The sequence below is a fragment of the Mesoplodon bidens genome (genome assembly GCF_964165515.1).
Source record: "Mesoplodon bidens genome assembly, chromosome: 7".
NCBI classification, from domain to species: Eukaryota; Metazoa; Chordata; class Mammalia; order Artiodactyla; family Ziphiidae; genus Mesoplodon; species Mesoplodon bidens.
Window position 1 is genome coordinate 7,804,006 of NC_138164.1, and position 13,816 is coordinate 7,817,821.

The 13,816-nt window shown below is 40.2% G+C and overlaps 2 protein-coding genes across 4 annotated transcripts in view; one reads left to right on the top strand and one right to left on the bottom strand.

Moving 5' to 3' along the window:
• Positions 1–13,816, top strand: part of LOC308620132 (uncharacterized protein) — a 42,199-nt gene that overhangs the window by 7,211 nt on the left and 21,172 nt on the right. For all 3 annotated transcript variants that reach the window (XR_014016290.1, XR_014016291.1, XM_081239449.1), the window contains exons 4-5: positions 4,385–4,522; positions 10,307–10,372. The gene's annotated coding sequence lies outside the window, so the exon portion shown is untranslated. The remainder of the gene's footprint in view (positions 1–4,384; positions 4,523–10,306; positions 10,373–13,816) is intronic.
• PATE1 (prostate and testis expressed 1) lies at positions 5,713–8,131 on the bottom strand (the record flags this gene model as incomplete). Its single annotated transcript, XM_081239441.1, has 3 exons — positions 5,713–5,846; positions 6,620–6,736; positions 8,080–8,131. 3 exons carry the CDS (start codon positions 8,129–8,131, stop codon positions 5,713–5,715), a joined length of 303 nt encoding a protein of 100 aa, XP_081095567.1.

The window sequence follows — 13,816 nt, forward strand, 5'->3', positions numbered from 1 at the left end:
TGTTCATAGTTTGTTGTGATTTTAGTATTTTCATGAGAGGAGGTGAGCTCAAGTCCTTCTATTCCACCATCTTGTCTCCTTCCTCAAGGACATTTTATTTACTGATGTAAAATAAACTTTTTCCAGCCTGGCTTGAGCATGTGGTCAGAGAGACATTAACACCCCACCCTCACCCCAGTTACATACACCCTCATTAAGAACTTCTGTTTTAAACTCTCCTGAAGCCAAGATTCCTCACTCAGATCTTGGTTGTTCAGTCTAGTGACAGAGAATAGTCTATATGCAAATAAGGATTCTTGGGGAGCCTATGCATGGAATGTCAGATTCCCCCAATGCTTGCCTGTACTCTTTCTTTTGTTGCATTGTATCCTTTCTCTTTAAATAAAAGTGGTACTTTGTTTGCTCTGTGAGTAAGTATGCTCCATAAGGAATAAGTATGTTCTGTGAAGTCTGGTGAGTCCTTTCAAATATCTAAACTTGGGAAATCTTTGCAAAGCCTCAAAGAAATACTCAAAAAATTTCAAGAAATAGAAATAATATAAGCAATATTTATTTACCACATGCAATAAACTAAAGCTAAAAACAAGACTGAAAAGACTCTACAGCCAGGAAATATTAGAAACATGTTCTTAAGCAACTCCTATGTCAAAAGAGCAACCCACGAACAAAAAAATGTAGAATTTCTTAACAGCAAACATGAAAAACATGACATAGAAACTATGGAATACAGCAAAAGCATTTACTAGAGGAAAATTCACAGCATTAAATACACATACAAATGAAAAAAGAAAATGAATGAATTAAACACTCAAAGTAGCAGAACAAGAAAAACAAAGTAAGCAGAGAGAAGGAAAGAACTAGCAATAAATAAATGTAGAAATCTAAGAGTTAGGGTTTTATTTTCGTTTGGCTGGCTTACTTTCTGTAACTGTGTACCATAGACTTAGTGGCTTAAAAACACACACATTTTTTATCTCACAGTTTCTATAGGTCATAAGTCCAGGCACATCTTAGCTGGGTTCTCAGCTCAGAATCCCACAAGGCTGCAGTCAAGTGTAGGACAGGCCGTGTTCTCATCTGGAGACCTAATTGAGGAAGAATCCACTTCCAAGCTCCCTCTGGTTGTTGATAGACTTAATCTTGTTGCAGTATAGGACTAGGTTTCTATTTTATTTCTGGCTATTGGCTAGGGCCTCTTTCAGTTTGCAGAGGCTGTCCACAGTTCCCTGCCATGTGGCCATCCCCATAGGCAATTTTAATATCACTTCTTCTTTAAGGCCAGTGGGAGAATCTCTCTAGTCTGCAAAGTGAGTCTTATACAATATAACATGATAATATGAGTAACACCCCATCACCTTTGCTATATTCTATTGGTTAGAATCAAGTCACAGTTTCTGCCCACACACAAGGGACAGGGGGTTATCCAAGTGTGTGACTGATTGGGTATATCCCATACCTTAGGATATGTCTGCCACAGGTAGAAAACAGAAAAAAATATATAACTAATGAACTAAAAAGTTCATCTAAATAGGCAAATCACAAGTTAACATATAATTTTTTTTAAAAAGACTTCACAAATATTAAAAATTAGATATTGCAGGGCTTCCCTGGTGGTGCAGTGGTTGAGAGTCTGCCTGCCAATGCAGGGGACACAGGTTCGTGCCCCAGTCCGGGAAGATCCCACATGCTGCGGAGTGGCTAGGCCCGTGAGCCATGGCCGATGAGCCTGTGCGTCCAGAGTCTGTGCTCTGCAACGGGAGAGGCCACAACAGTGTACCGCAAAAAAAAAAAAAAAATTAGATATTGCAAAGGATAAATAAATATCCAAACTGAGGAAATTTAAACAAATATTTACTTTAAGTTTCAAAACTAATTTGTATAATTCCACACAAATGGATGTAAGCAATAATTGAAATAGGTAATTTTCTAGGAAAATAGAATTTTTACCCAAACTGACCAAAGTAGAATTAGGAAGTCTACACAAACTGATTTCTATCAAAGAAATAGAGAAAATTATAAAAGCGCTCCCATCACCTACCAAAGCAGCATTAGGCCTGTACAGTTACACAGAAATCTTCCAAAAAACCTTTAAAGATTAGATGATCCTAATGCTACTTAAACTATTTTGTACTATAGATGAGGAGAGGAAATTTCATTGTTTTTATTAAGCAAGTATTAATATCTAAATCCAATTTGAGTTTATATAATATAGAGTACTATAAAAATCTCACTTATAAAAATACTTCAATTTAAAAATCTTTAACAAAATATTAGCAGATTTCAAAAGCAGATGAGATAATATATAATGAATCATTTAGTTTTTGTTGAGTAACCATTTAAAAACTCAGTGGCTTAAAAAATACATATATATTTTTTAATTAATTTATTTATTTTTGGCTGCATTGGGTCTTTGTTGCTGCGCACGGGCTTTCCCTAGTTGCAGAGAGCAGGGGCTACTCTTTGTTACGGTGTGTGTGTTTCTTATTGCAGTGTCTTCTCTTGTGGAGCATGGGCTCTAAGTGCGTGAGCTTCAGTAGCTGTGGCTTGTGGGCTCAGTAGTTGTGGCTCATGGGCTCTAGAGCACAGGTTCAGTAGTCGTGGCACGCGGGCTTAGTTGCTCCATGGCATTTGGGATCTTCAGAGACCAGAGCTCGAACCCGTGTTCGGGCAAGACCCAAACCCATTTTAAACCTGTGATTACATTAAGTTTGCTGACACCCCAGTGGCCAAAGCAAGCTACATGACCAAGCCTAGAATTAGGAGACTGGGCAGGTTATCCCACCTACAATGGGAGGACAATGAAAAATTATAGGTCAGAGGATGTAGACAAAACGAGGGGTGAATAATTGGAGCCAATTAATGCAATATGTTTACTATACATCATGACTATGTGAGTCTTATTCTAGGGATATAAGAGTGGTTTAATGTTAAAAAATATCAATTAATATAGTATTATAATAACTGAGAAAAATCAGATGATCTTCAAAGGAAACAAGAAGTCATTTGACAAAATTTAACACACATTTATATGAAAAAGAAACAATAAAAAGGAAATTGATGAGTATGCTTTTTTTGTACTTTATTTTTTATAAATTTATTTATTTTTATTTATTTATTTTTGACTGCGTTGGGTCTTCATTGCTGTGCACAGGATTTCTCTAGTTGTGGTGAGTGGGGGCTACTCTTCGTTTTGGTGCACGGGCTTCTCATTGTGGTGGCTTCTCTTGTTGCAGAGCACGGACTCTAGGCATGCGGGCTTCAGTAGTTGTGGCACGCAGGCTCAGTAGTTGGGCTCTAGAGCGCAGGCTCAGTAGTTGTGGTGCATGGGCTTAGTTGCTCCAGCATGTGGGATCCTCCCGGACCAGGGATTGAACTCGTGTCCCCTGCGTTGGCAGGCGGATCCTTAACCACTGCTCCACCAAGGAAGTCCCAATGAATATGTCTTTAACATGATAAAATGATGTATACCTCAGTCCCAAAGCCACTATTTTATGTAATGGGGAAACATTAGATGGTCATGCTAAAATAAGGAATAAGACAAGAACAGCTCATTAATATAATATTAGAAGTATAGCCAATGCAATTAGACAACAGAAAGCAATTAGAGGGCTTAGAATTTGAAAGGAGGAGGCAAAACCATTTTCTTTTTCAAATGAAAGAGTGTATAAAAAATCTTATGAAACCAAAAGAATCAGTAGAAAAACTGAGATATAATGATAATTTATTAAAGTACTAGGACATGAAATTGACATTCAGTTATTAATAGCCTTTGCATTACAATAACAACTTAGAATATAAAATGGAATCTCATATACAACAGAAAAAATCCATGTAAAGAAAGCTATTAAAACCTCCTGAAAGATACAGTAGTTGGCTTGAAAAAATACCGGTAAAAGCATACCATCACTTAGACATGACTTTTTCTGAATTTATACATTGTTCTAAGTTTCTTTGTTAAGACTTTGGCATTTATTCTTTCTCCCTTTATGCTTTTCATGCTCTTTCTTACTGGAAGTGCTTAAAGATTTGTCATCTTTTATAGTCTTTAACTTATGTTTTACTATATATAACTTATGTTTTACTATATTTAGCTTATGTTTTTCCTTATTTTTAGGTCTGTACTCTGTAAGCCTTTCTATTCTATGGTCATCTTTTCTACATCATCTTCTTTATTACTGTATTCTGGGAGAGTTCCTCATTCTGGTCTTCCAACTGCCTAATTCTTTGCTCATCGTTTTCAAGAAATACATATAATATTTCATCTATTGTGGGCTTTTTTTGATTTGTTATATTTTATACCAAATATTCCCACCTGTTTATTTTTTATTATTTTGTTTCAACTTGCATGTTTAATTATCTCTTTATATTTTCATTCTTGCTTTAGATACCATGAGGACAGTGATCATGACTATGGTATCCTAAGGTCCAGCAGTGCCTTAAATACAGGACTTTTAAAATAAATATTTGTTGACGAAATTAAAGAAGAGTTTGGAGAGGAGAGAAAGAAGAAAACACAATATGGGTATGGAAGAAATGTAACTTTCTTTATGATATTTTTATAATATTAATTAATCACCCTTTTCAGGCTTCATCCTACCAGTTTGTTAGGAATCAGTCATCAATCCTTATGAGCATGCATTTTCCAACCCCTGTTTTTTCCCAGGAAGGGAAAAAAAAGGAAAGGAAGGGAAGAAGCAGGGAAAAGAACTGACCTATCCTCTTTCTTTTCTGAAGCAACTTGGGTATTCAGTGAAAGCACTAGGTTCTGTAACAACCTGCAGGATGTATGTGCTAGAACTGTACAAGCGGAAGACCCGAGCATGTGTGAGGTGGAGGTGGAGGGTGAGGAAAGGCATCTGGTCATGGGGACAGCTCTCCACAGAGGTTGCTGCTGAGATGTCTAGTGGACAGACCCACATGGCTTCCTCAGACCCCACAGATCTCAGCTTCCTCCATGCCACGCTGCAGGCATGGGAATATTTGTGTGGCTACTTCTGGTCTCATCTCCTTGGAAGCATACTACAGCTCTTCCCTGTCTAGGGGTTGATGCCTTCCTATGAGTTTGCCAGGGAAGCAGAGTGCAAATACTATCTCTAGAATTCCAAGCATGCCCTCTCCTTTTCTTCTCCAACCCCCAACTCCATAGAGAGTCTCATTCTACAAGGCAGAAAATCTTTTTCTCTTCATGGCTCTGGTACAAATTTCTTTCTATATTCTGCCCTGCTCCTCTCTCGGGTAATAGCATTCATGAACAAAATTTATGAAGACTTAAGTCATCTCTTTTCACATTGCCCCCTCCCTCCCCATGAGGCCAGAGTTATACGCTTTAATTGGAGTGAGATAAGAAGAACAATACCAAGAGAAAAAATGAAAATATTCTGTCACAGAAGGAAGGGAAGGAGCAGGGAGAAGAAGTGACCTATCTTCTTCCTTTTCTGAAGCAACTTGGGTATTCAGTGAAAGCATTAGCTTCTGTAACAACCTGCAGGATGTGTTGATCTTGTATTCAAGGTGTTCCCTACCCCTCACCCCGCCAGGGGCCAAGGCAGAGAATCTATTGATAGAAAAAGAGAGGGCTTTTTCTTACATATGCAGAAGGCAGAGCCATATGTTTGCAATCTGAAATGTGTTTTTTTAGAAAATCATTGTGAAGAGGTGGCACCAACAATGTCACCCATCCAGAGACTGAAGCCAGAAAAGGACCAGTGATTTCTAGAGGTCTTCATTGCACAAGTCATGGCTCCTGCAGCACCTGAAGTTCACCAAATAGCCACTCCATTTTATATTGTTCACATTAGCACAGTTCTTTAGGCAGCCCCTAAAGGTTAACCAGGGTGTACCATCATCTGCAGAAGGAGGAGAAACAGATCAGCAAAGAGGTTTCTGGAAAAACAAACAAAAAAAACACCTTCTTTCCAGCCTGCACCAGCATACAAAAACAACCTTGTGTAGTTCAAGGCTCGGTTATTCAAATGTGAAGAATCGGAAGATGTTGGAATTTGGGGGTTTCCCAAAAGAAAAGCAATAGCAGAGTAGTTAAAAAAAAAATTCCTGGATATGGGGATGTAATGACAGCAGCAATTCAAGGATTGCCCAAGCTGGATGTTTCCACTGGGAATGTTAACAGTGGTTTAAGTAAGGGTTAGAAATACTAAGGAATCGCTCAGCACAAAGGCTAGGAAAACTGAGAAATCATGATGTTTAGTCTTACCCATGAAGAGCCATTTAGTCAATATTTATTGCTAACACTGGCCCCTCTATTTTCACAGTTTAAAATCACCCACAAGGAGGTCCAGGCAGGGACAAAGACAAAGAACTTCCCTCCCCACTCCAACATCCAGCTGTTCTCCACTGGCTGTATTGTGCCTCTCCTTTCCCCTCAGTTAAGTCTCCTCTGTTTTCTTCAGGCTTCTCAAAATATTGATTCCATAGCTACAGACCCCCACCCCTCAGAGACTACCTCTATCTATTTTTCATTATGGTATGCGATGGGATAGAGATAGTCAGTCATCCCAGAGTTGAGACTGCCTGAGCTAAAGTAAGGTCCCACCTTTTTACTGTGACTAATGTATCCCTGTCTGCTTTCTCTGCCCCCCCCTTCCCCAAACCCACAACTTACTTCTGAAAATCCTCCCAGTTGCGCAAGCCTCTTCCATTGTTGCAGTACATATTCCTCTGCCTCTGGAACACCTCTCTCCTGGAAACTGGAGGTGGCACATCCTACACTGAATAATTTCTATAATTTGGGCCAGAGAGTAGGGAAGTCGAAGTGAGAGAGGGTCTCACACTGCTATGAAAGGACCTACCTCCTCTTTCAAATTTGAAGTCTGCTGGGAGCCCTGAGGGCTTTGTCAGAGACTCATTAAACATGGGCATCTACCTCTATTAAAATAGGCTGAGTCAAAAGAGGGTCTAAAGTTTATGGTCTCAGAAGTTTTAGCCTGTAAAACAGGTGGAGGGTTAAGGAAAAGGGGAACAAAATCAAAACTGAGATAATCAGGTCAGGTCCTCTTCATACTCACCAGGAATACGGTGTTCACCAACAAATAGTTCATGGACTGTGCTGGCAAAGAGAAATAAAACATACCTGCAATTTTCTCTAAGATTTACCCTTGCCTAGAGTCACTGTAAGCCTTGTAACACATGAGGCCCATCCTGCTCTCTTAACCTGGAGCCACTCTAGGCTCTTATGTCCCTCCAAAGCCTAGTCCCCCCTCTCGTGGCATATCTGCACCTCTCCCTCTTTTCAATTCTCTTCACCTCTAGAGGGCCTCTCAGCCTCCCCTACCCATCTCTTAGGATACAGCACAGACTCAAAGGAAAAAGATAAATGCACATTTTTTGTGTGTGTGTGCCTCATTCCCTTCTTTTTAATTGACCTATGTGACTTTCTTACCTACATGCGCCTGGAAGCTGACAAGGGGGAAAGCATCTGAAATCCATGAAATTGCCACACTTTGGATTTAGCCAGCTAGTGCCTTAAAAATCAACATTCCACTTCCCCCTTTCCCTTTTTCTTGCTTTTTAATACACTCATCCTTAGCCTTGTCAACTGCTGCTCATGTTTTTTCATCAAACTTAAAATCAGCTCCCATCCCAGCCTGATCCTGCTGGAAGAAGTTGTTGAGTGTTGAAATTCAAGGTCTATCTCTGGATTCCTTTTAAACCCTCAGTGCTCAGCCTGCCCCTTTCATCTCCTCCCTCCCCCCAAATTCCCCATCCCACACCACTGATCCATTTCTACTCACTTCCATGTTCTTTGTCTGCAAATGACCCGTACAGTACTGTTGGAAAAAAAAAAAGATACACTCTATGAAGACCTCATTTTAAAAACCTCACCTCACAGCTTCTGTGAAAATCTTTCAATTCCTTTATAATCTACCTGTTTCCTTCTGCAAGGGCAGACTAAGACTTTGGTGAAGGTCCCAGGGACATGATGCGTTGTGGACAAAAGTCATGGCATCAGAATGACAGCTTCTGTTACCATATGACTCTCATAAGAGAACTTCTGTCATGTGAACCCCGACCCATTCCAGGATCCTGGACACGTCTCTCCAACTGTCAACCATAGGGACTCACCTCTAAAGCAGCAGAGGAGGATGGGGAGTCCTAGCAGGAGGGAGTTGTCCATTTTGGAGGGAGAAAGCAGCAGGTTAGAGCAGGAAGCTGCAAGGTGCCTGTTTATATACCTACCAGATTGGGCTTCCCCCGGGAAGGGCTGGGGTGGGGACATTGTGGAAGTCCTTCAAAGGCATTTCCTGCTCCTAGGGAAACCAGGGACTCTAAAATTTTTTCTTTTTGGCAAATTGTGGGGAAGAGGGACTGCCTAGGTAAGTCTTGGACCCAATTTATTTCAGTCCTAGCATTCAGGATTTTTGATGCCATGTTCTGTGGTCTTTTCATTATATCACACTGTGGGAGAATACAAGGATAAATCCAGGCTAGGTGGGTTGGATTCAGAGCCATTTACACTGAGATGCTCATTCAAGCTGAGAGAATATATTAGTGTAAATAATTGGAATGCAGGAAGTCCAAAAGAGGGCTAAGCACAGAGCCTTTAAAACTCAGTACTATAGGGAATGGGGAAGAGAGGTGGAGAGGTTAGATTCAGATGCACTGACAGAGAATAATCATGAAGGAAATAGTTTCCCACTGTCAATCATCCTGGAACAAATGAAACCCTGGGGTAGAAAATGAGAGCTGAGGAGGAAACTGCTTCCTGTACTTGGAGTTCCCGGTGGTTGAGACTTAGACTTTCACTAAGAGAGAGGTTTGAGATTACTTCACCTGGAGGGAGGTAAGCTGGTCCTTCCCACTTGATGTTGAGCCAGGAATTGAGGGGGGTGGGGGGTTTACCTCAACTCTGAGAGTGACGAGGTAATCAATTAGCGTGGTGATTGAATGTAAAAGTCCTGTAGAGGGGATTGAGCCTGTGGATTCTAAGAACAGCCAGATTTAGTATCTCATTCTAAGCTTTCTGTTAGTTTCCTTCAGTTATTCCTATACCTTTCAAAAATTGTGACGGGAGCTGCAGCTTAGTCTGTGCTCTCATTGCAAGGAGCTGAAGGAAGGGTCTGTGCCCATGCTTAGGGCAAAGAAATACAGGGGAAAGAAACAGCAACCTGAAGGAAGCAGACCGCAATAGAGCACACTATAGGTCTACAGCAAAGTGGGGTAGTAGTCTAAGACAGATGTTGGCTGAAGAGGCAGGGACAGCAAGAGTGACGTATGGGGCCTCCCTGGTGGCGCAGTGGTGGAGAGTCCGCCTGCCGATGCAGGGGATACGGGTTCGTGCCCCGGTCCGGGAAGATCCCACATGCCGCGGAGCGGCTGGGCCCGTGAGCCATGGCCGCTGAGCCTGCGCGTCCAGAGCCTGTGCTCCGCAACGGGAGAGGCCACAGCAGTGAGAGGCCCACATACCGCAAAAAGAAAAAAAAAAAAAAGAGTGACGTATGGAAGAGGTGCTCTCCAGAATATACTGGGGGTTGTTACTACACGCCCAAAGATCAAATGGACATTTCCATACGGGGAGGAAGGAGGAAGGGGATATAACTAGTTAACTGCTTCCCTGTTGCACCTAGGACTCTGGTGAAGCTTTGAAATAACACCATGAAGTAATCATGTATTACTGTCTAACACACACACACACACACACACACACACACACACACACTCACTCGACATCACTGGTTTTTGTGTTCTGCATATTCACTAGAAGATCTGTCCCTTTCCCTCCTCTCAATGCCTTGAAATTTAGCATCTTCTCTTACACCTTTACATTTCTTTCTTCGACTTTTTGAGATCTCCCCTCCTTTCCTTCTAGGAATTCCGTATTTAATTGTTTGACTAATGGCGGCACACACGACGGAAGGGAAGGTTTTCTTCCTCTGCCCCACAAGAAACTGTCTCCTCACTCAATTACACTCCGATGATATTATTTTACCACTTCTCCTAAAGCAGAAATTTCCCCCCTCAGCTTTACTGATCCACCTGAATTACTTGCTTATATTTGAACCCTATTTTATTGACTGACTTTTCTCCTAAAATCTCCTCAAATTCACACTCCCAGTCTTAGTATCCCATAATACCTGATTGTCTTACTGGGCCACATTGGATACCTTTTCTCAGTGCTCCTAATCCTTTTTCCTATCCTCTTAGGGCACCCCAAAATAATTATTCTTATGTCATAAATTACAGACCCATGACTTTAAAATGTTCAGGAATGAATTCCTTTTGTCTGTTGCCCCAAACCTCATGTGGAGTCTGTATGACCCCTTTACTCATGATACCCTTCTCTCCATCACAGAGTTCTGGAGATCCAGTTAGTCCAGAAGAGTAGCCCTGGATTTTCCTCAGCTCTTCGAGTGACTAGGTGAGTACTCAATTACATCTTTATGTATATGATTAGAAGATGTTTAGATTATGCACTAGGATTTTTGGTTTGCATCTCCAACGTTACCATGCAAAAGAATAAAAATGATGTTTCTTGAATCAGTTACCAATCAGTTACCATTATTTTCAAAAGACATAGATCTACTCTCCATGGTGAATACAGTAAAAATATCCTGAAATTCATTGGTAATAGAGGTATTTTCACACAATGACATTTTTGGATAGGTTAATGGAGCTGGTGGGGAGTGCCAGGATTTGATTTGAGGAAAGAGATCTCACTTTAGGCAGATGCCACATGTGATGAGGAAGGTCAACAAGATGAAGAACCACAGTTACTGTTCCAAGGCAGCCCAATGACCTTAAGCTCCGGGGGTTTTCCCAGTACCCATAGGATTTATACCAGTGATCTGGCAGGAAAAGATCAATTTCTTCTAGATCAGGGTTTGAAGGAACAGTCAGGTCAGAAAATCTTGTCTCTTTTTCCTGAAGCAAGGGAGCAGCTCAGTTCTGGGTGACTGAGACTACATGAAACCAGAGAAGTTCTACCCTCTTGAGGGATGTGAAAATGGAAATTTCAGACCATATGTGCAGATCCAAGAAAGAACATGAAAGAAGTGTCTCTGAGGAGACCTTCTGTGCATATTCTTTTCTACCGTGAGACCCAGCATCCCCGAGGATTGGTTGGGAGTCTCAGAATTGTTCAGTACGTCCACAGTTCCCTAGATAGTTCATTCCTACAGTGCTGGGGGCTGGAGAAGGTAACGTGGATGTTAAAGTAACTAGGGAGACAGTCAACAATGAAGAATAATCTACCCATTGTTCCTGTATAGCTTACAGCTCAAATAAAATATTCTGTATTTTCAGTGTGCTGTTTTGACGACTCTACTATCACCAGGAGAGCTCTATTTATTTATTTATTGAATTTTTGAATTTTATTTTATTTTTTTATACAGCAGGTTCTTTTTGGTTATCCATTTTATACATACTAGTGTATATATGTCCGTCTCAATTTCCCAGTTCATCACACCACCACCACCCCTGCTGCTTTCCCCACTTGGTGTCCATACATTTGTTCTCTACATCTGTGTCTCAATTTCTGCCCTGCAAACCGGTTCATCTGGACCATTTTTCTAGGTTCCACATATATGCGTTAATATACGATATTTGTTTTACTCTTTTGAACTTACTTCACTCTGTATGACAGTCTCTAGATTCCCACGTCTCTACAAATGACCCAATTTGGTTCCTTTTTATGGCTGAGTAATATTCCATTGTATATATGTACCACATCTTCTTTATCCATTCTTCTGTCAATGGGCATTTAGGTTGCTTCCATGACCTGGCTATTGTAAATAATGCTGCAATGCACACTGGAGTGCATGTGTCTTTTTGAATTATGGCTTTCTCTGGGTATATGCCCAGTAGTGGGATTGCTGGGTCATATGGTAATTCTATTTTTAGTTTTTTAAGGAACTTCCATACTGTTCTCCAGAGTGGCTGTATCCATTTACATTCCCACCACAAGTGCAAGAGGGTTCCCTTTTCTCCACACCCTCTCCAGCATTTATTGTTTGTAGATTATCTGATGATGCCCATTCTAACTGGTGTGAGGTGATACCTCATTGTAATTTTGATTTGCATTTCTCTAATAATCAGTGATGTTGAGCAGTTTTTCATGGGCTTCTTGGCCATCTGTATGTCTTCTTTGGAGAAATGTCTATTTAGGTCTTCTGCCCATTTTTGATTGGGTTGTTTGTTTTTCTAATATTGAGCTGCATGAGCTGTTTATATATTTTGGAGATTAATCTTTTGTCCACTGATTCGTGTGCAAATATTTTCTCCCATTCTGAGGGTTGTCTTTTCAGCTTGTTGCCTTTGCTTTGCAAAAGCTTTTAAGTTTCATTAGGTCCCATTTGTTTATTTTTGTTTTTATTTCCATTACTCTAGGAGGTGGATCAATAAAGATCTTGCTGTGACTTATGTCAAAGAGTGTTCTTCCTATGTTTTCCTCTAAGAGTTTTATAGTGTCCGGTCTTATATTTAGGTCTCTAATCCATTTTGAGTTTATTTTTGTGTGTGGTGTTAGGGAGTGTTCTAATTTCATTCTTTTACATGTAGCTGTCCATTTTCCCCATCACCACTTATTGAAGAGTCTGTCTTTTCTCCATTGTATGTCCTTGCCTCTGTTATTATAGATTAGTTGACCATGGGTGCATGGGTTTATCCCTGGGCTTTCTATCCTGTTCCATTGATCTATATTTCTGTTTTTGTACCAGTACTGTATTGTTTTGATTACTGTAGCTTTGTAGTATAGTCTGAAGTCAGGGAGTCTGATTCCTCCAGCTCTGTTTTTTTCCCTCAAGACTGCTTTGGCTATTTGGGGTCTTTTGTGTCTCCATACAAATTTTAAGACTTTTTGTTCTAGTTCTGTAAAAAATGACATTGGTACTTTGATAGGGATTGCATTGAATCTGTAGATGGCTTTGGTTAGTATAGTCATTTTCACAATATTGACTCTTCCAATCCAAGAACATGGTATATCTCTCCATCTGTTGGTATCATCTTTAATTTCTTTCAGCAGTGTCATAGTTTTCTGCATACAGGTCTTTTGTCTCCCTAGGTAGGTTTAATCCTAGGTATTTTATTCTTTTTGTTGCAGTGGTAAATGGGAGTGTTTCCTTAATTTCTCTTTCTGATTTTTCATCATTAGTGTGTAGGAATGCAAGAGATTACTGTGTATTAATTTTGTATCCTGCAACTTTACCAAATTCATTGATTAGCTCTAGTAGTTTTCTGGTGGCATCTTTAGGATTCTCTATGTATAGTATCATGTCATCTGCAAACAGTGACAGTGTTACTTCTTCTTTTCCAATTTGTATTCTTTTTATTTCTTTTTCTTCTCTGATTGCTGTGGCTAGGACTTCCACAACTATACTGAATAATAGTGGTGGGAGTGGACATCCTTGTCTTGTTCCTGATCTTAGAGGAAATGCTTTCAGTTTTTCACCCTTGAGAATGATGTTTACTGTGCCTTTGTCGTATATGGCCTTTATTATGTTGAAGTAGGTTCCCTCCATGCCAACTCTCTGGAGAGTTTTTATCATAAATGGTGTTGAATTTTCTCAAAAGCTTTTTCTGCCTCTATTGAGATGGTCATATAGCTTTTCTTCTTCAATTTGTTAATATGGTGTATCACATTGATTGATTTGCATAAATTGAAGAATCCTTGCATCCCTGGGATAAATCCCACTTGATCATGGTGTATGATCCTTTTAATATGTTGTTGAATTCTGTTTGCTAGTATTTTGTTGAGGATTTTTGCATCTACATTCTTCAGTGATATTGGTCTGTAATTTTCTTTTTTTGTAGTATCTTTGTCTGGTATTGATATCAGGGTGATGGTGGCCTCATAGAATGAGTTTGG